The sequence below is a fragment of the Drosophila rhopaloa genome, unplaced genomic scaffold (genome assembly GCF_018152115.1).
Source record: "Drosophila rhopaloa isolate 14029-0021.01 unplaced genomic scaffold, ASM1815211v1 contig_203, whole genome shotgun sequence".
Lineage (NCBI taxonomy): Eukaryota > Metazoa > Arthropoda > Insecta > Diptera > Drosophilidae > Drosophila > Drosophila rhopaloa.
In genome coordinates this window covers 2,969,771-2,990,390 of record NW_025335088.1, presented here as the reverse complement: position 1 = coordinate 2,990,390, position 20,620 = coordinate 2,969,771, and the positions used below count along the sequence as shown (strand labels likewise).

General features: G+C 37.1%; 1 protein-coding gene and 1 pseudogene across 6 annotated transcripts in view; one reads left to right on the top strand and one right to left on the bottom strand.

Moving 5' to 3' along the window:
• Positions 1 to 16,536, bottom strand: part of LOC108044332 (synaptotagmin-7) — a 38,927-nt gene extending 22,391 nt beyond the window's left edge. Inside the window, exons 1-6 of one of the 6 annotated variants that reach the window (XM_017123323.2) lie at positions 16,354 to 16,529; positions 15,728 to 15,890; positions 10,423 to 10,563; positions 10,286 to 10,367; positions 5,208 to 5,510; positions 2,399 to 2,871 (exon numbers count right to left, since the gene is read on the bottom strand). In XM_017123323.2, the coding sequence (XP_016978812.1) occupies positions 2,848 to 2,871; positions 5,208 to 5,510; positions 10,286 to 10,367; positions 10,423 to 10,563; positions 15,728 to 15,890; positions 16,354 to 16,357 (717 nt within the window). In that variant the 5' untranslated portion in view covers positions 16,358 to 16,529 and the 3' untranslated portion in view covers positions 2,399 to 2,847. Of the gene's footprint in view, positions 1 to 2,398; positions 2,872 to 5,207; positions 5,511 to 10,285; positions 10,368 to 10,422; positions 10,564 to 15,727; positions 15,891 to 15,942; positions 16,067 to 16,093 lie in introns of those variants that run through there. The other 5 variants (XM_044460572.1, XM_044460575.1, XM_044460571.1 and 2 more) reach the window with 5 other exon arrangements.
• Positions 16,537 to 19,342: 2,806 nt separating this feature from the next.
• LOC108044331 lies at positions 19,343 to 20,358 on the top strand (annotated as a pseudogene).
• Positions 20,359 to 20,620: the final 262 nt, after the last annotated feature.

Below are 20,620 nucleotides of genomic sequence, written 5' to 3'. Positions count from 1 at the left end.
TCTCCAAACTCTCTCCAGCTGTATTCTCCAAACTCTATTATTTGTGAGGAGTTATTTAACTCCTCACATTCTCCCCTTTCTTTGGGATCGAAATGAGACTTGCACCTCTTCTCCGGCTTTTATTTTGGAGTTCTCTCTGGATCCGCTGTGCCGGATCGCTGATGTTGGTCCTCCTTCCCTCGACGTCGCTCCTTCTCGTTCTATGCAGTTCGCGCCCCAAGATGTTTCCCCCATAGACTTGATTTTCTTGTCTTCCTTGTAAATCCTTGTAGCCTTCGAGTCCTCCTGCTCCTCCGAATGTTTCCCTCGACGCTCACAGCTCGTAAATGAGGATCACCTCCTGAGTTGATATAGCCATGTCCGTCTGTCCGTCTGTCTGTCCGTCTGTCTGTCCGTCTGTCTATCCGTCTGTCTGTTTCTACGCGAACTAGTCTCTCAGTTTTAAAGATATCGAATTCAAACTTTGCACACACCCTTCTTTTCTTTGCACGCAGTATATATGTCGGAACGGCCGGGATCGGCCGACTATATCCTATAGCTGCCATATAACTGATTGATCGGAAATGCCATATCTTTGGTGTTTGTTAAGTTAGGAAGTTGGGACTTTCTATGGGTTTTATATTTGGCCAATCAATCCGACGTACCAAATTTCATAAGGATCGGCCGACTATATCCTATAGCTGCTATATAACTGATTGATCGGAAATGCCATAACTTTGGTGTTTGTAAAGTTAGGAAGTTGGAATTTTCTATGGGTCTTAAATTTGGCCAATTAATCCGACCTACCAAATTTCATAAGGATCGGCCGACTATATCTTATAGCTGCCATATAACTGATTGATCGGAAATGCCATAACTTTGGTGTTTGTTAAGTTAGAAAGTTGGGATTTTATTTTTGCCCAATCAATCCGACATATCAAATTTCATATGGATCGGCCGACTATATCCTGTAGCTGCCATAAAACTGAACGATTGGAAATGCCATATTTTTGGTGTTTTTAAAGTAAGGAAGGTGGGATTTTATGAGTATTAAGAATGCATCATATTAATAATTTTGGAGAATATAATTTGCAGAATATTCTGCAAGGGTATTTCAACTTCGGCTCCGCCCGAAGTTAGCTTTCCTTTCTTGTTTTTATATGGAGTCTACCAACGCTACTGGTTTGGTGTTGCTGCTCGTGTTGTATAAACCTATAACACGCGGCGTATAGGCGGATGACTCGGGCGTATGCTCGACGCTGAATCCGACTGCCTCGTTGTATTGGTCCCCTTTTTTTTTGTTACACCTTATCTACGCGGTGTATCGATGGATGACTAGGACTTATACGCGACGCCGAATCCGTCTGCCTCGTAGTAGGGTCCCTAGCATCCATTTCCCCTCATGTCCTTGTGGGTAATGTGTGTCGATGCGTCCTCAGTCTGCTCGTTTGCCGTTTCTGTTTGTTGCTGCTTAAGCTCGCCAACGTGAACCGTCCGCTCTTTCTTTGAATGTTTGTGTCGTATTTTGCAGATCACTGGAGAGACGAAATCCATAACCTGGTAAGGACCATCATACCTCGGGGCTAGTTTCGCAGCGAATGCCTCCGGTGGTGTTCTTTGGCCCACACTATGCCGCCCACCGCTGGTGTCCACTGCCTCCTCCTCAGATTGTGGTGTCTGGCTTGGTCCTGGGATGCCTTTTCTCTTTCAACTTGTTGGCGTTTTCTTCCGGTTTCTCTGTAATTCTCCCCGAGCCTAACGTTTCCCTGTCGTATAATGCGTTTGGCAAACGGGGTTTTTGGCTTTGTGTGAGAAACGCTGGGGAGTACCCAGTTGACTCAGATATGCTTAGTTCACTGCTAGCATAATCTGTGGCCAGTTCTCGTCCCAAGTTATCTGGTCCTTTCCTGCGAATTGAGCATCGTCTTTACCGTACGGTTAGCCCGTTCTGTTGAGTTTTCCTGTGGTGTGTAGGGCCCCGTGAATTGCTGCTTTATTCCCATTTCGCTCAGAAATCTATTATCGCTATCTTCGGAGCACCGTACCTTGATATTATGCGTTCTCTGAACGCCTTCTGTAGGGTCTCCGCTGTTGCGGTTCGGAGCGGCACAATTTCCGTCCATTTGGAAAACCGATCGATTAACACAAGTATCATCTGATTTCCGTGCTTCGATCTCGGCAATGGCCCGACGAAATCCGCACATACTTTTGCCCATGGTTCCTCTGGTACCTGAGTGAGCATTTTCCCTGCAGGGTGTAGCTGATTGGGCTTGTATTTCAGGCACACTTCACACTTGCGTACATGGGTCCTGGCGTCTCTTTGCATTCCTGGCCAGTAGTACCGGGCTGCCAGGCGTGCTATTGTTCTTCTACTCGCAACATGACCAGCGGATGGGGAGTCATAGTTTTCTTTTAGTACGGCTTGTCTTAGACCTTGCGGAACGCACAGTTTCCAAGCCACGGCATCTTCGTTGCCCGCTCTGTGAGGAATGTGCCTATAAAGTGACTCGCCTTCCATTACGTAATCTGTATATTTTTGTGGTTGGGCTTTTAATTTCTCGCACATACTCCTGATTCAGCTGCATCTATTGGTCGGTTTTGCCGATGTGTCTTTCATGCCCCTAAGAGTCTCCGGCAATGGTTGTCGAGACAGGTCGTCTGCCACCTCATTCAGCTGTCCTTTCGTGTAAGCTATCTCGAAGTCGTATTGCTGTAACTCCAGGGCCCATCTTGCTATCCTTCCAGAAGGGCTTTCTATGCTGTTTAACCACTTTAAAGTCATGTGGTATGTAACCACTTTAAAATGGTAGCCCTCCAAGTAAGGTTTCAGCTTTCTGATTGTTCAGATGTATATTAGTCGCCTTTAAGTTAAGTCAATAAATGTATAAATGTCTGTAATAGTGATAGTTAGTAAGTAAGTAATTACAGGGGGAAAATATGGAATGTTACAAAAATTATACATAACACAGTCTTTTTTCTAAGAAATACTAGAAATATTTGGAAACTATTACACAATAGGCCAGCAAAAGATAAAGTAACTTTCAACATTTTTGCACCATACTGCTTAAATTTTCAGAAAGCGCGAATAACATCGTTGGTAACTTAGGAATCTTAGTATTCGATCATAAAATTTTTATAACTTACATAGGTTATCAAATTTTCTTCCTCTCAATGAACTAACAATATTAGCTATTTAATAAGATCCACATTACAATTCGAAAACATACTAATATAAAAGCACCTAAATAAATAAACAAGCACTTTCTAATCATTATAATGGGTAATATTAAGTTATGTTTTTTTTAAATTAAATAATTGTGAATCTTTTGTGACTGGCGCATTAAATTAAAAATATAATTGTAGCGTCACGACATCAAAATAAGTTTCTAGTTTATTTCAAAATGTTGACACGCCCGCCCTATTGTTCACAAATCCAAACACTTTACAGACCTTGATAGGGTATATGTATGTCAAAACCGTGTTAATAATGACGTCCTAGCATATTTGTAAAACGGAGTTCAAGAGAATTGAAGGAAGTGAGAAAATTGCTCGTTGATAGTTCGGCTGATGACACCACCCAAAAATAGTCCAGGTGCGCCATCAGTGGGGCATATTTATTCTAAAATTGGTTTGCTGAGTAAAGCCTAGTATCCAGATCGACGAAAACCGAGCGCCAGTCATGAGAGAGAGCGAGAGGCAAACAGCTGGCGTTCACTTTTCATCGGGCCTTTTTTTCACGTCGGTCCCCTGATCGACGAAAAAAATACCAGAAAATTCCATAGCGTTGCCAGTCTGCGGAAATGAACTTTGTGTGAGCCCTAGCGAAAAGACTAAAAAAATTTAATCTTTTGGCGTGCGCTTCTCACTGAACATTATAAGAAATGGAGGGAAAAACTCAAAAAACTCACAAAAGTCGATTGCAGGTGTTTACATGTGAGGACAAAATAACATTAATACTATCTGAGGTGCCTCTTGTCAGAGCAAAATGTTTTTTAGGTCCAGAATGTACGAAAAAACACAATACTTTTAGCTCTTCAGCTTTGAACTTTAAATTAGAAAATAATTATCAGTAAATTAAAAAAAACAACTGTTAAATTTAAATTGTATTGTTTTTTTTATTTCTTTGTACAGCGGCAGACTTGCCTTGCCAAGGTATTTGATAATATCTTTTAAAGGCTCTTTCCCGCAAATACGATATTTGAATTTTAACTGCTTGTCAACAAACCCAGCTGATTGACAGTACGACCGTAGCACGCTTAAATCTGATGAACTCTCAAACTTTTGGTCACACTGGAAAGATTAAAGTTTTTACGATAGCGTAATCGTTTGTCGATCTGGATACTAGGCTTAACGGGTATCTGATAGTCAAAGAGATTCAGATTCTTTTGTAGACCCTCAATTAGCTATTGATTTAGTTTTCTTAAAAAGAAACCACGCCTTGTTTAAGTAATTCAGTACGCTTGTATGAAGAAAAATAGATAAACCAGAACACCGCGACATGCATAGATGATGAGCTGGACAGACAAGGGCCTACCACCGGTATCCCGAGAAGAGCACGTTAGGCATGCTCATAAGTACTTATAAAAGTTAAACAAACTCTAATAGAAGGAGAAACTCCATTAACAACAAAGCTTAAAAGGCCCAAACACAAAATAAAATAGCTAATGAAATTGAAAAGGGACGCAAATGAACAGAACACGAAAATGTAACTGCAGTATTAACCTTAAATTCTAAATGTTGTCATCTATCTAAGCTCCCATTTGGATATTATAGCGACATTTAAATTTTTAATGGATAGTTTGCCACACCCAGCTTAGCAATATCTTACCGCACTTGGTTCTATCAGCTCAGCTTTGCCTTGGTTTCCAATTGAAAGCCATGACAAAGAATTTTTCTGTCAAAAACGTTAATTGTGTCATCATCCTATATTGTTAGCTTACCCCATGATTTTCGACTGCTTTTAAATCTCTGAAACGCTTTACTTAATGCTCGTATAAACAATTGTATGTGAATATTATCGGTGCCCTATTGGTTGACGTTTGGATAATGGTGTAGCTTATTTAGTGAGTCATACGGTGTCACCCTGCCTAAAGCCTTTTTTAGTGTTAAATAGTTTTAATAAGAGTTTAGAAGACTAATTTAAGTCTTAATTAATAGCTCCTACAAAAATTACCTCTTCCGACACCATCAACACTGAGGCATAATTTATTGGTAATTTTTATACTTACACGGGATTGAAGTTTTTGAATGGGAAATCCCTCAAAGTAAAATGTTTCATTCCATCTTGGGTTTAGAGTTCGGCGTTTTATTTTGGTCTCCAGTCTATGTTTTTTGTCTGGTAATAAGGTGACGCGAACATATGGATCAGAAGTACCACTTAAATCTTTAGCTGGAAGCTCTTTTCCTTGAAGAACTTTTAAAATTAATGTTGTGTTTTGAAAATCGTATTCCAAAGAGAAATGTATCTGTCCAACATTTTCACTTGAATCTGTGCTATCCAGGTACATGTCTGTCATAGAGATACTTTTATTCTAAAACGAAGTTGAAAAGAAAAAAATAATTAGGTAGTACATACAAATTTAACACATATATAAATAAGATAACTTTAAGTCCAAATACTTTTCTGCCCAAACTTATTATGTTTTAAAGCTTTCTGATTTAACTTTTGGAAACTTTGCCATCGGAAAAATAATTTTAAGAAATAAATAACATTGTTGTTTTTAAACATATACTGATACACACTGATATACATATATATATTGTATCTTAAGAAATTCTGTTTAGTTTTATAAAAATCAGCACAATTATAAATATAGCCGAAAAAATTGTTGATAATAAAATATAATATTTTTATAATTTACTTCCACTCCGAGATGTAGTCAGATCTAACATTTTTAAAAATTCTGTTTTAGTTTTATTCAAAACGGACGAGATGCCATAGTAATGATTGAAATATTTATAAAACAATCGACATAGTTTTATTGCTTTTAAAGCCTAGTAGTCGGAACAAGAAAATCTGTTCGTCAGCTATGAGAAAGAGCGAGAGGCAAACAGCTGGCAAACCCTTTTCGTCAGTCACTTTTGTCACCCCGGTACTGAAATATTTGTTAGTAATTAAAAAAACAATATATTTGTTTTTTGTTTAATTTAAATTATACGGTTTTCCAATTTTTTTGTATAGCGGCAGACATGTCTTGCCAAAGTAGTTGTTTTTCTAAAGTAGTTGAGAATATCTTCTAAGGGCTATTTCCCGCAAATAAGATTTTTTAATTTTAACTGCTTGTTTAAAAACCCAGCTGACCGTAGCACGCTCAATACTAATGAACAGTCAAAAATGCTGTCACACTGGAAGATTAAAGTTTTTCCGCTGGCGAACTCGTTTTTCGATCTGTGTGGATGTTGTCAGAGCAAAGTGTTTCGAAGATCAAAAATGGATGGAAAACCCCAACCAAAAACACAGAAAAATCGCATTCAAGAACAGCTATTATCTTTAAATTACCAAATAATTATCAGTAATTAAAAAAAAAACAATTATTAAATTTAAATTATATTGTTTTATAATTTCTTTGTATAGCAGCAGACATGAGTTGCCAAAGTAGTTGAGAATATCTTTAAAAGGCTATATCGCGCAAATACGATTTTTAAACTTTAACTGCTTGTTAACAAGCCCAGCTGATTGACAGTATGACCTTAGCACGCTCAATACTGATCAACTCTCAAAAATGCTGTTACACTGAAAAGATTAAAGTTTTTTTTGCTGGCGAACTCGTTTTTCGATCTGAGTATTATGCTTTACTCTTATTAGCTAGAAGTATATATAAGCTTAGGCTTGTCGAAGTGGCATCCCTTTCTTGTTTTAATCAAAAATGAAAATTAAATAATTTCCAGAAATATTTTTTACATATTCAGATCTAGACCAAATGTTATTGAATTGGAATTAAGTGTAATTTCAACATGGTTTAGTTTTGAAGCTTTTTATTTTTTTACTCAATAAACTATTTAAAGCCTAATACTAAGATCGAAAAAAGCCTTTAAAGGATATTCTCAAACAGTTATTCTGTAAATTATATTCTCCTAAATTACTCATATGATGCATAAAAAATGATGATCATAAAAAATCCCAAAGATATGGCATTTCCAATCGTTCAGTTATATGACAGCTATAGGATATAGTCGGCCGATCCTTATGAAATTTTGTAGGTCGGATTGATTGGCCAAATATAAAACCCATAGGAAATCCCAGCTTCCTAACTTTACAAACACCAAAGTTATGGCATTTCCGATCAATCAGTTATATGACAGCTATAGATATAGTCGGCCGATCCCGGCCGTTCCGACTTATATACTGCGTGCAAAGGAACGAAGGTTGTGTGCAAAGTTTCAATTCGATATTTTTATACCCTTGCAGAGGGTATTATAATTTTGGTCAGAAGTTTGTAACGCAGTGAAGGAGACGTTTCCGACCCCATAAAGTATATATATTCTTGATCAGGATCAATAGGGGAGTCGATATAGCCATGTCCGTCTGTCCGTCTGTTTTAATACCGTTTGCGAGCTCAATTTAAAAGCTAGCGATCTGAAGCTTTCACAGTCGTCCTAAAACAAGTGTACGCAGATCAAGTTTGAAAACCGCCCCGATCGGATGTCTATATACTATAGCTCCCATAGGAACAATCGGATATAACTTCCAATAATAGAAGATATTTCGCGCAGTGTAAAAGCTATTGACATAAATCTTTCTACCCAAACTATCCCAGAATGTGTCCCTAAAATTTCTGAAGCAAATTCAAAATATTTTTAAAGTTACAGGAAGAATAGTGATCAAGCGTTACGATTTTTATATACGAAAATTTTGATGTTCGATTTCTCGGTTTTTCATTTTTACGAGATCTCCTAACTTTCGGGAAAGATATTGACAAAATTAAACATCATATCGAAACCAGTAAAAAATTTATTGGATTCGGGATTGAATTCTCATCTAGATGAACCTAAACAAAACTTTAAAAGTTGTGACTAACCCACTTTTTAAACAATCTGAATTGCATTTTAAAAAAAATCATTTTTATTTTAAATTTTATTTTTGTAAACATTTTTATAATTTCTGTTTTTTTATTCAATTAGCGATCTGAAACTTTCACAGTCGTCCTAAAACATGTGTACGCAGTTCAAGTTTGAAAGCCGCCCCGATCGGATGTCTATAGCTATTGACATGCATCTTTCCAAATCCTTTTTTTTTATGCATACCTTGATCAGAGTAAAAGCGCGTGCCGATCGGACGTCTATATCCTATAGCTCCCATAGGAACAATAGGGTGAAATCGGTTAAAAATTAAGGGTAAAAGCGATTGTCGATCGGACGTCTATATCTTATAGCTTCCGTAGGAAAAATTGTTAAAGCCCGCGTAAATATGTTTTTTTATATTTTTATATGACATTTTTGCAGTATAAAAGCTTTAATTTATGTATACCTTATTATTTTCACTACTTTTTCAATTTTAGCAATTTTGGCAAAGTCTCGGTTTTATAAGTTCGGCTTGCCGAAGGTAGCTTCCGTCCTCGTTTTTCTTGAAAGTTCGCCAACATTTTCTTTAATTCTCCCCCTTTCTGCTGGTGTACCCAGAATACCTGCAAAAAATTAGCTACGGCAATTGAATTCAAGTTTTACTGACTTTTTTTGCATGGAGCTGACCTGTTATTTATCAGTTCGTTTGCCACTGTGGAGCAGTTTTCTCAAAAACATAAAAGATGTGGGTGATGGCTCTTAAAATAATGGTCGAATATGTTGTGATAAAACCCGTTCATACGCGGATTTTTTTTTGCGATATGTAGGGAATGTTTTTCTTAACAGTTAAAACTGTAACATTCACTACAAAAACGTAAGCAGTGATGACGGGGAACTTTTGAAAATGGAAGGACCCAAATCAATAATATTTCATTGTTTTACAGTCGATAATACAGTACATGAATTTGGCCCAGTCCCTAATGGAAGCTGGGTGTGATGTGTGTGTAAGTACAGGTAACTTATGTATATGCGTGCAACAATATATTGGCAACTCATTTAACGATATTATTCTTTGCAGGCAGGAAAAAATTGGGGCCAAGCCGTTGGCCTCCATCCGTGTGGCAGCATTAAGAGTCACAACATGGAGCAGAACACCTCGGAGAACGAGAGTATGTCTCCATACTTATATTTGTGGTTTTCAATTAACTAATAAAATATATTTTTTGTAGGTATTAGAAAATACTTTGTAAAGGTCTTAAATGTGGACCCCGATGACATGAAAGCCTCTGCAGCGGAATTCAGGCAATTCTGCGCCACCTGCAAATCACGCAAAGGGTGACCGCAATGCCGAGCTTGTGGAGATAGTGCTCGAGAAAGGCTGGAGGAGCAGCGAGCGCAGACCGAGATCATGTCATTGAATTGAGCTTCGCTGTCTGTCATCCTTGACATTAAAAATAAAATGATATATGAAATTATAATAAAACAAAAAACCAAACTATTTATATTTAATGAACTTGATTTGTTACCATTAAGACAATATTTAACTTTTCCTGCAGGCTGGCAAAAATGTGGTTGTTCGCTTAGTTCTCTTGCAGTCTGTTACCAAGTATCATTTATAGCGCTGTTCAAAATGCAACAGGCTAGAATTATTAGCCACAGCTGTTCAAATCAGCTGTTATTTGATAATGGATGTGCTCTGTGGGAATCGGAGTTTCACATTTGCCAAAAATTCCAACCATTTCGAACTGATGGACTCTATGGGTATTTGACGGTATTTGCCGATTTATTACCAAATATATTTTAAAGCAATTTTTTGAATGATTTCTTTTAAAATCTTAGTTTAAAAGATTCGATATTCTTTTACTTACATATTTGCATTTTATTTTTTTTCAATTTCTTTTAAGACTGCGAAAATATTTTAAAATAAAATAAGCCCCTCCGTGTTCCAATTTCAACTCGTTAGCCGACCGTTGCCAATTTGACGTATGTACGTATAATGTTTCGTGTCAGGATTTAAGGGTTGCTCAGAAAAATAATCGACTCAAAGAATCGGTTAGGAGCGATAAACCACCATTTAGGACTAATTGGTAAATTGTCACGCCGAAACCACCCACACACGGTATGTTGACAGTGGAGCCAAACCATTTTTCAATGAGGCTGAATTAATGGATAATTTTCGTATAAAAGTATAAATGTATAAGATCGCACAGAATATGTCTTTCTTTTAATCATTAAATGTTATTAGGGCAAACATCAACAATTATTAAATATATCTCAAGAATGGCTTTAGGTACCATTTACTTACAGCGGAATCCTTAGTAGTCCCATCTCCAACGTTTCCAACCGAAGAAGCATTTTGTGGTTTTGCTTGTGTAGTCCCCGAACCACTTTAAAAAATATTGCAATAAATGAATATGTACGATATATATTAAAAATACCTACCCAATCAAAGGAGTTCTAAGACTTAAAAACCCATTTAATTTTCTGTTAATGTTATTTTGAAGAGGAGTTGTGATAGCTTGCGTTGCCGGCACTTGAGGTTTTGTAGGTGGATTTCCAGAGTCAACAATGTCCTGAGCAGCCCTGAAAACATTTTATTTTTAAAAACTCGATTGTTGCCATTCTAAATATATTTTTGTATAAGATAACTTTTTATTGGAAGAATTGGAAATTGCTTCTATATACAACTTTTCACTGAATAAACAACAACACGCCCAATCCTAGTTAAATAGGGCCATTCAAATTTTTTCTCAAGATACGGTTAATGTCAGATCAATTATTTTATTAGCATATCAAAGTACAACATTTAAACTATCACAAATTTTTATAAAAAAAAAGAGCTTCGTAGTCGCCTCCAAGATAAAAGGTTTTGCGGTGACAAGCACAACTTGTTACTGGATCATCAGAAAACAAGAAAGGAAAGCTAGCTTCGGGCGGAGCCGAAGTTTAGAATTTAGCTATAGGATTTAGTCGGCCGATCCTTATGAAATTTGGTAGGTCGGATTGATTGGCCAAAAATAAAACCCAAAGAAAATCCCAACTTCCTAACTTTACAAACACCAAAGTTATGGCATTTCCGATCAATCAGTTAAATGGCAGCTATAGGATTTAGTCGGCCGATCCTTATGAAATTTGGTAGGTCTGATTGACATGCCAAATATAAAACCCATAGAAAATCCCAACTTCCTAACTTTACAAGATATGGCATTTCCGATCAATCAGTTATATGGCAGCTATAGGATATAGTCGGCCGATCCCGGCCGTTCCGACCTATATACTGCGTGCAAAGGAAAGAAGGGCGTCTGCAAAGTTTCAGTTCGATAGCTTTAAAACTGAGAGACTAGTTTGCGTAGAAACAGACAGACGGACAGACGGACATGGCTATATCAACTCAGGAGGTGATCCTGATCAAGAATATATATACTTTATAGGGTCGGAGATGTCTCCTTCACTGCGTTGCACACTTTTGACCAAAATTATAATACCCTCTGCAAGGGTATAACAAGAAAGGAAAGCTAACTTCGGGCGGAGCCGAAGTTGATATACCCTTGCAGAATACTCTGTAAATTATATTCTTCAAAATTATTCATATGATGCATTCTTAATACTCATAAAAAATCCCAATTTCCTAACTTTAAAAAGGAATGGCAGCTATAGGATATAGTTGGCCGATCCATATGAAATTTGGTAGGTCGGATTAATTGGCCAAAAATAAAACCCATAGGAAATCTCAACTTTCTGACTTTACAAACTCCAAAGTTATGGCATTTCCGATCAATCAGTTATATGGCAGCTATAGGATATAGTCGGCCGATCCTTATGAAATTTAGTAGGTCCGATTGGCCAAAAATAAAACCATAGAAAATCCCAACTTCCTAACTTTACAAACACCAAAGATATGGCATTTCCGATCAATCAGTTATATGGCAGCTATAGGATATAGTCGGCCGATCCCGGCCGTTCCGACATATATACTGCGTGCAGAGGAAATAAGGGTGTGTGCAAAGTTTCAATTCGATATCTTTAAAACTGAGAGACTAGTTCGCGTAGAAACAGACAGACGGACAGACAGACGGACAGACAGACGGGCAGACAGACGGACAGACGGACATGGCTATATCAACTCAGGAGGTGATCCTGATCAAGAATATGGTCGGAGATGTCTCCTTCACTGCGTTGCACACTTTTGACCAAAATTATAATACCCTTTGCAAGGGTATAAAAATAATCCAACGGTTCCCTTATCGGCAGAAATTCATTTAGGGCGGTCATTACAAAAGAGCTTATCAGAATTGTGCTTTCTGTTAACCAGCTAGGTTTGTTAACAAACAGTGAAAATTCCAAAATTAAAAAAAAAAAAATTCCAAATTAAAAACAAAAAAAAACAAGAAAGGAAATCTAACTTCGGGCGGAGCCGAAGTTGATATACCCTTGCAGAATACTCTGTAAATTATATTCTCCAAAATTATTCATATGATGCATTCTTAATACTCATAAAAAATCCCAACTTCCTAACTTTAAAAACACCAAAGTTATGGCATTTCCAATCGTTCAGTTATATGGCAGCTATAGGATATAGTCGGCCGATCCTTATGAAGTTTAGTGGGTCGGATTGATTGGCCAAAAATAAAACACATAGAAAATCCCTACTTCCTAACTTAACAAACACCAAAGTTATGGCATTTCCGATCAATCAGTTATATGGCAGCTATAGGATATAGTCGGCCGATCCTTATGAAATTCGGCATGTCGGATTGATTAGCCAAATATAAAACCCATAGAAAATCCCAACATTCTAACTTTACAAACACCAAGGTTATGGCATTTCCGATCAATCAGTTATATGGAAGCTATAGGATATAGTCGGCCGATCCTTATGAAATTCGGCATGTCGGATTGATTAGCCAAATACAAAACCCATAGAAAATCCCAACTTCCTAACTTTACAAACACCAAAGTTATGGCATTTCCGATCGTTCAGTTATATGGCAGCTATAGGATATAGTCGGCCGATCCCGGCCGTTCCGACTTATATACTGCGTGCAAAGGAAAGAAGGGTGTGTGCAAAGTTTCAATTCGATATCTTTAAAACTGAGAGACTAGTTCGCGTAGAAACAGACAGACGGACAGACAGACGGACAGACAGACGGACAGACAGACGGACAGACGGACAGACGGACAGACGGACATGGCTATATCAACTCAGGAGGTGATCCTGATCAAAAATATATATACTTTATAGGGTCGGAGATGTCTCCTTCACTGCGTTGCACACTTTTGACCAAAATTATAATACCCTCTGCAAGGGTATAAAAACAAAAAATTATAATACCCTCTGCAAGGGTATAAAAATAATCCAACGGTTCCCTTATCGGCAGAAATTCATTTAGGGCGGTCATTACAAAATAGTTTATCAGAATTGTGCTTTCTGTTAATCAGCTAGGTTTGTTAACAAACAGTGAAAATTCCAAAAACCTTTGCAGGGAATGGCCCTTAGCGGATATTCTCAAGTACCTTGGGAAGAGTGTCGGTGTACAAAGAAATTAAAAAACAATACCATTTTAAATTAAACAGTAATTTTTTGGAATTTGTTTTGTAATTCAATGTTTATACCCGTTACTCGTAGAGTAAAAGGGTATATTGTATTCGTGCAAAAGTATGTAACAGGTAGAAGGAAGCGTTTCCGACCCTATAAAGTATATATATTCTTGTTCAGGATCACAAGCCGAGTCGATCTAGCCATGTCCGTCTGTCCGTCTGTCTGTCCGTCTGTATGAGCGCTGAAATCTCGGAAACAATAAAAGCTAGAAGATTGGCATTTTGCATGTAGATTTTAGGAGTTCCTACGCAGCGCAAGTTTGTTTCAAAATGGTGCCACGCCCCCTCTGGCGCTCACAAGCCACAAGCTGTGGCCACAGTTTTGATGCTATTATGAAAAATTTAATTGATATGTATTTGTTTCGTCAATACCTATCGATTGGCCTAATAAAAGTTTGCCACGCCCACTCTAACGCCCAAAAACTCATTAAACGCTTAAGCCTGGCTAGCGCCTACATTTCCGCCTTTCATGGCCCGGGTAGATGGCGCAATACAATAGCGCCATCTAACGGATGACTTTGGAACAGCTGGCCAAGGTGCTCAACAGAGTCAACATTAATTCTCGATAAGGATTTCTATTAAAGGAAATTGCGATGGTTTTCATTTGTCAATACCGAACTATATCCCAAGAACTATGCAAATCAAATCAAGTTAGTCAAATTGGAGGTCTGAGTCAAACAATGGCGTATGTGTGTATGCTGGTGCAGGACAAAAGCTGCCTGCGCTAAAGCAGCGCTGGTGCTGATGCTCGTGCTGTAAAGCTACTAGCGCTAAGAGAACGCCTAATTCAAATTGATAATTTGAACTTTTTGTCCTTGTTCTTTGTTCCTGTGGTCACTCTAATTCACATTATGTTAATGCAAAAACTAAAGTTGTTTAGCTGAGTAACGGGTATCTAATAGTCGAGGCACTCGACTATAGCGTTCTCTCTTGTTCTGTTTGTGTCCCTTTATTACCAAATATTTTCCTGCATTTGTCATTTTAAATTATATTTACTGGTTTGTTAAAAATTCGTACAAGTCATAAATATTATTTCTTAATTTAAATGTTTTTAATTTGTTAAATATGATCCCGATCCCTTTGACTACGTTAAAGTTCATTTGTACATTATTTGTCTTAAAATCTTAGAGCTTACTCTAAAGACAAACAGCTCAATTAAGCTTGGATCAGTGGTATTAGCTAGTTTTCCAAGTACATATGTACATACATATATGTACATGATTTTTATAACCTTGCAAAGGGTATTATAATTTCAGTCAAGTATTCTTGATCAGCATCACCAGGAGAGTCTATCTGGCCATGTCCGTCTCTCCGTCCGTCCGTCTATCCGCCCGTCCGACTGCCCGTCAGCAAAATCGACATAGCTTCATAGCCTTTAGTAATTTTCTTGTTAAAGATGAATTTCTACCAAAATCCTATACTTCAGCTAGAAGAACCTTTGTCGTGGTGGTTGACACCTTGGTAGAAAAATTTTACGACGCCGTCATATTGCCGAACTCGGTTCCGTTTTTGTTCTGGTACAGTCACCAACTTCATCTTGTTGTTCTCTGTAGATATTGCTCGTCAATGCAGATCAGTGAATGCATAAATTTGTATGTAGATGTATGTACATATATCCATGTTCACTTTTGACCTTGCACAAGAACTTGGGTGCTTATGACCTTAACGTTACTGGCTGAATTTCGCGCACATTTGTATGTCTTTGGGAAAAAACCATTTGTAATGCTCTCACCAAACATCTAATAGTCAATGATCGAACGAGAGAAAGACATAGGTATGTATATAAAGTAATTACCGAAATATGTGCAAGCAGAAAAATAATTAGATAGTATCGAACAATTTATTTCCACATATTTCGGACCTCTCTATTCGGTTAGTATCGAGCCAAATTTTAAATGGTTAAAACGATCAGGAATGGAAATGATTAGATTAAAATTGTTGGGTCAGTTGGGTGTCTAAATCTGCACGGAATCTTCTGTATTCATGTAATTGTATGTAGTTTGTAAACAAAAATGGATACACTAATCATTTATAAAATTTATAAAGTTTTTGATGTACAATGATAGATGTTTCGAGTACCAGGAGGGAGGAACTAATAAAAAGAATTTTTACCATTGCAGGAATCTAGGAAATTAATATTGAAACTTACCTAAGACTATAACTACTGGATTCCTCGTCTTCGTTTGGCTCAATAAACTGTAATTGGGATCTTTTATGTCTCCACCATAAGTATCCGCCAGCCAGAAATAGAGCGATGGCAATAATTAGACCCAAAACAGCCAAACACGCTATTAGTACTATGCTCGCCATATCTGCAAAGACGAATTAGTAAAAGACAGTTTTAAATTTAATAATACTTCGCACCTTAATCCGAAAGAAATTAACTTTCAAACATGATTATATAAGATTAAGTCAAGACATATGTACACATAACAACTTGTTTTTATATTAATAAGTAGACTTGTAATAAAACACCAATATTATATGAACAGTTCCAATAATAAATATTTAATACCAGTTTTGAAAATTTTTTTCTACTGGTAAATGTATTAAACTTTTTGACGTATAACCGTATACTTTTATTTCAAAAGTTCAATTTTGATTGCCTATAAATTGTTTTTATATCTGCACATATTTTACGTTTCAACTAATGTATAACTGCATATTTTTGTAAAACACTTTTCTTTGTTTATATTTTAAAAAATACAGGCGTCTGAGGTTGTAGCTGCCGGAGTCCTCAAAATAGTAATGCAGTGAACCAAACTGATATCTAACACATAATAGTAAAGTATTTTCCGCTTATAAATGGTCTTGCAAAATTGGTTGTAAATTGTAGTTTAACAATGTTAGGCCTTTCCCTTGAATTGTACAAATCGAACAAGCTATGTAAATTTTAGCTAAAAACAAATGTATTCTTTAAGCAATATGTTCGTATAAGTTAATATCGAGCTACTTATGCCAATGAAAACACATCGAATACATTTTTTTATAAGAGCTGCGTCAGGCATGAAAAGCTCGACTCCGTGCGCATGACAATTGACAAAACCCTGATGAGAGTCTTATCTTGTGCCTGCAAACTTTAACTTTCTGAAATGCGTTTGCTACATTACATACAGGTGTCGCCCTTACTAGAGCGTGTCGAAAGCGGCGCTGGATTCAGAACACTTACAAAAGGCTCTATATACTTAGTAATTTTTATTTAAGGCAATGAAATTTTTGTTTTTCTGCGGCAATACGTGTCCTTAACTGATCAAAATATAACAGCACCCTCCCAAAAGCCTTGGAATGCCTTGGAATCGTTTCATTTTACTACATGATGATGCAAGAATATAACTTTTACTTGACACAGAAACAAAAATAAAAGATTTAAATAATGAAATGATCACCTTCATAATGACAAAAACACACGCCTTAATGGAGGCATTTCGCCTTTATAATAATATAATATATAATAATATATATACATATGTACATATTGTGGCAGTTTTTCTGCCATGCCAAATTTTGAACTTAATTTAAGCTCAATTATCCATTTTTATACCCGTTACTCGTAGAGTAAAAGGGTATATTGTATTCGTGCAAAAGTATGTAACAGCTAGAAGGAAGCGTTTCCGACCCTATAAAGTATATATATTCTTGTTCAGGATCACTAGCCGAGTCGATCTAGCCATGTCCGTCTGTCCGTCTGTCTGTCCGTCTGTCCGTCTGTCCGTCTGTCTGTCCGTCTGTCTGTCCGTATGAACGCTGAGATCTCGGAAACTATAAAAGCTAGAAGATTGGCATTTTGCATGCAGATTCTAGGAGTTCCTACGCAGCGCAAGTTTGTTTCAAAATGGTGCCACGCCCCCTTTAACGCCCACAATCGCTTATATACGATTTTAAAAATTTAAATATTTCGGAAAAGTAAAAATGCAGTTTTATTGTGTTTATCAATACCTATCGAAATGTAGCAGAATTTTTTCAAATCGGACCATTCGTTAAAAAGTTATGCGTGATCAAAGTTTCTATCTCCATCTCCCTCGCACTCCCTTTACCTGAGTAACGGGTATCTGATAGTCGGGGCACCCGATTATAGCGTTCTCTCTTGTTTTTATTATTACCGGGCTGATCTCGAAAAAATATATGAAAAGGATTAGAAATGTGACATTTGACTAAAATTTTAATACCCTCTACAACAGTATAGAAAAGGAAAAACCTTTTTGTATACCCATGCAGGGGGTAATATAATTTAAGTCAAAAGCTTGCAACGCAGTAAAGGAAACATTTCCGGCCCTATATTCTTGATCACCAGGAGAGTTGATCTAGCCATATCCGTCCGTTTGTCCTTCTGTCCGTCAAACGATCTTACGCAAACTAGTCCCTCAGTTTTAAAGCTATCTGCTTAAAACTTTTCCAAAAGTGTTCCTTTTTATAAAGTAGTTTTTAATTTTTTTTTGTTCTTTGGGACTTTAAAATTGGACATCTATTATATCATACAGCTCCCATAGGAAAATCAAAAAATTAAAAAAAATAAAATTGAAAAGAAAATTTATTTTGCTGTTTTTTATTTATCAAAATATGCCTTTGAGATATAGTAATTATTTACTATATCAGAATTAAGCTCTTAGTTTTGTCAAAATCGGAAAACAATTTCATATATGTAGTTGCCAAAAAAACGATGGCAAAATGCAGCGCAAAATCGACATAGCTTCAATGTTTTTAGTAAAATAGAAAACGAAATGTAGTCGTTTGTTATAACTGCAAGGGTATATAAGCTTTGGCTCCTGCCTATAAATAGAACAATTGTATCTATGGCAGCTATGTAAAATAGATGACCCATTTTGACCAATAACTGAAACCGTATGAAAAATTGTCAGTTATGTAGTGACGAAAATATGCAAAAATATGTTGTAAAATAACAAAGTTATCGCAATTTTCCGATTTATGGGACCAATATCATATATTCGTCGGATCTTTATAAATTGGAAACCGTTTGCTTACAATTGTAACAATATTTATATCTCAAAAATTTCGGAATTTGTTTAAAAACACTGAATTTGTGTTGATTTGCCCATTCTTTTCTGATCTTTCGTATAGCATCTTCATGAAATAGTCGTCTGATTTTTATAACACCTTAATTCTGAAACGGCTAAAAATTACTATATCTCTGAGTATAGGGGTAGATTTTTTTTATTTCCCTTTTTCGCGATTGTTTTTCTGAAGCTTATAAAAAAATTTAAAAGCTTGGAGTAAATTCAGATATTATAAAAAACAACGAAGTTATGACTTTATTTTTGTTCCCATGGGAGCAATATGATATAGTAGGCCGATCCGTCTCGTTCCGACTTATGTACACCTGCTTCAAAACTAAGGGACTAGACTGCGTAAAAACGGACAGACGGACTGACGAACAAACGGACGGGCAGACGGACATGGCTAGATCGACTCTTCTGGTGACGCTGATCAAAAATATATAATATATCAAAAATATATAAAATATATATAATTATCGATTACTCACCAGCTGTTGTTTACGTTTTACCTGTTGAATAAATGGTTAAAATTTTAAAAAACAAAAAAATAATTCCGACATGTTTAAAACAAATGTTTAGCTTCCATATTTTCTAATCTTTAAATATTATCGCTTGATTATTATTTATAAATCTATTAGCAATGATATCTAATAGTCGTTTCTCTCAACTTACTTATTGAGATCAAAGGTTTATGTTAGTCGAGCAGGAAATTTTATGGCAGTGGACTCTAAACTATGGCAGCTGCTACTTAAACTGGATCTTACAGACCTTCGGCTAGCCTAATATTGGCTGCCAAAGATGATACATTAAAAGAGTATGACTACAGGTTACTTTTGATCAAACGAACTGAGGCTACTTCTTATGCATTGAATCACTGCGTCTTCCCTGGCGTCGTTTTTGATCCCAGAGAGGATGAATCTCCGGAATGGATCACTTATTTCAAATCCGTTGGCGTGACCGATGACCAATTCAGAAAGGTCAGACACAATCAGGATAATCCCAGGCCTGAATTTCTGTCCAGAAGAAAACTTTTTTCAAGGGACATCGCACTGCGGCTGACTGAGCTTAGGGAAACCTTCGAGGAGGTGGGCATCCTGATCTGCACAAATCAGGACACCTTGAAAATTTCGGATTCCAAATCCAGACATCCTCGGACTTTGATCCTAGAGCCTAGCGATCTTTCTGAGTGGCAGCATGGAGTTCACAATAATGCCTCACAGTTTCTGGAGCTCCATTTGGAGGACAGCAGCCACAGCCAATCGAAAATATGACACTGTTTACTATGTCACCACGCTGGATGAGCAGGTCAATGAGGTAAGTCTTCTACTGGAACCTCACGAAGTGGCCTGAGCCCACTGGATGAGTCCGACGGAGGCCTGGACAAACTCCCAGGATGGCACCATTTGGCTTCCTTTCATGTTGGTTTATGACATCGCACGTCTGACGAACTTGCATAGCTGGCAGGAGCTTCTTAAGTTTTCCCGCCAAAGAAGTAGCCGAGGAAGCACAATGGTGCAGCCCGTTTACTATCGCTGCGATGACCGCATGTTTGGAGTGCTTCCTGGAGATGAACTGTATCCTAAGGAGCCTCTCACTTGCACACAATCTATCATCTTGCCTGGGTCGGTGAACGAACTTCATGGAAAGGCTAATCAATATATATATTGTCTACGATTTCCACCGGGTCGTTCTGGCCTCCAACGTACCGCCCTGCGATGGTCATCTGCCATTGCAGCCGCTCGTTAACACCAAACTAGCCAAGTTGTAATGAAAAGTAGTAGTTCTTAAAAAAATATATTTCTGATTGGCTACAAAACAAAAAAATTATAGGGTCGGAAATGTCTCCTTCACTGCGTTGTAAACTTTCGACTGAAATTATATTACCCTCTGCAAGTGTATAAAGGAGATTGCGTTTGAATGTTCCTCTTGCTCTAACTTAATTTCGGTTATTAAGTTCGGGTTTTTATGTTAATCCGTTTTCGCTGAAATAAGTAACTATGCTGAAAAAAAGCACCAGAGCCTTGAAAAAA